The following is a 914-nucleotide window of genomic DNA, read 5'->3' as shown; positions in this document are numbered from 1 at the left end:
TGTGAGTGACATGCTGTCTTGGCCCAAACCCTGGAGCAAGCTGACCCAGAAAGGCAGGGAACCTTTCATCCGTATGCAGCTGTGGTTATTGGACCAGCTAGGTCAGAGCCTCAGCCAACCCCCGAGCCAGGGCCATGCTCAGGGTAAGGCTACAGTTTATAACATACACTCATATCCACAGAAATGGGCAAGCAAAGAATCTCATTCAAGATGCTGCATGACCAAAATATCAAGCTTAAAAATACAAAATTTTAAAAACTAAATTGTTGCAGTATTTCATCCTGCATACAGGCAACATCTAGACTATAGGTTTATTGTTTTTTGTGATGACTCCCCACCTCCAGATAAAAGCCCAGTGGCGGCCCAGTCTTCACCCTCCCCACCCCCTAGCCCGGTGGAGAGCCACCCAAGTCCACTGGTAGAGCCTGTCAGCCTCTCTCTGGAGAGCAGCAAAGAGAACCAGCAGACTGACAGCCTAGGGCTGGGACTGCCCCCCTACCCAGATGGAGGAAAATCCACTCCCAGCCTCATGGCCTTACACCAGCCCACAACCCCACTGGGTATCCAGGAGCTGGTGGCCATGTCTCCAGAGCTGGACACCTATGCCATCACCAAGAAGGTCAAGGAGGTGCTAACAGACAACAACCTAGGTGGGTCCAAGTTCACACTGTGGGGTTAGGCTGGTTTTCTTTATGATTGCACACATACGTCATAAATACGCTGTGTATATTTGTTTTTTCATAGGCCAGCGCCTTTTTGGGGAAACCATCCTGGGTTTGACTCAAGGCTCTGTGTCTGACCTGCTATCCAGGCCCAAACCTTGGCACAAACTCAGCCTCAAAGGAAGGGAGCCATTTGTCCGCATGCAGCTGTGGCTCAATGATCCTCACAATGTAGACAAGCTGAGGGCCATG

The 914-nt window shown here is 50.7% G+C and overlaps 1 protein-coding gene across 1 annotated transcript; it reads left to right on the top strand.

Annotated features, from left to right (window-relative positions):
* Nucleotides 1–6: 6 nt before the first annotated feature.
* On the top strand, nt 7–908 carry LOC109954192 (homeobox protein cut-like 2; the record flags this gene model as incomplete). The annotated part of the gene is made up of 3 exons (XM_020589589.1): nt 7–143; nt 345–650; nt 745–908. Coding segments are annotated over exons 1-3 (603 nt in total), but the record flags the coding sequence as incomplete, so codon positions are not given.
* Between the last annotated feature and the right edge of the window lie 6 nt (nt 909–914).

The sequence above is a fragment of the Monopterus albus genome, unplaced genomic scaffold (genome assembly GCF_001952655.1).
Source record: "Monopterus albus unplaced genomic scaffold, M_albus_1.0 scaffold4306.1, whole genome shotgun sequence".
Lineage (NCBI taxonomy): Eukaryota > Metazoa > Chordata > Actinopteri > Synbranchiformes > Synbranchidae > Monopterus > Monopterus albus.
This window is presented reverse-complemented; position numbering and strand designations above follow the sequence as displayed.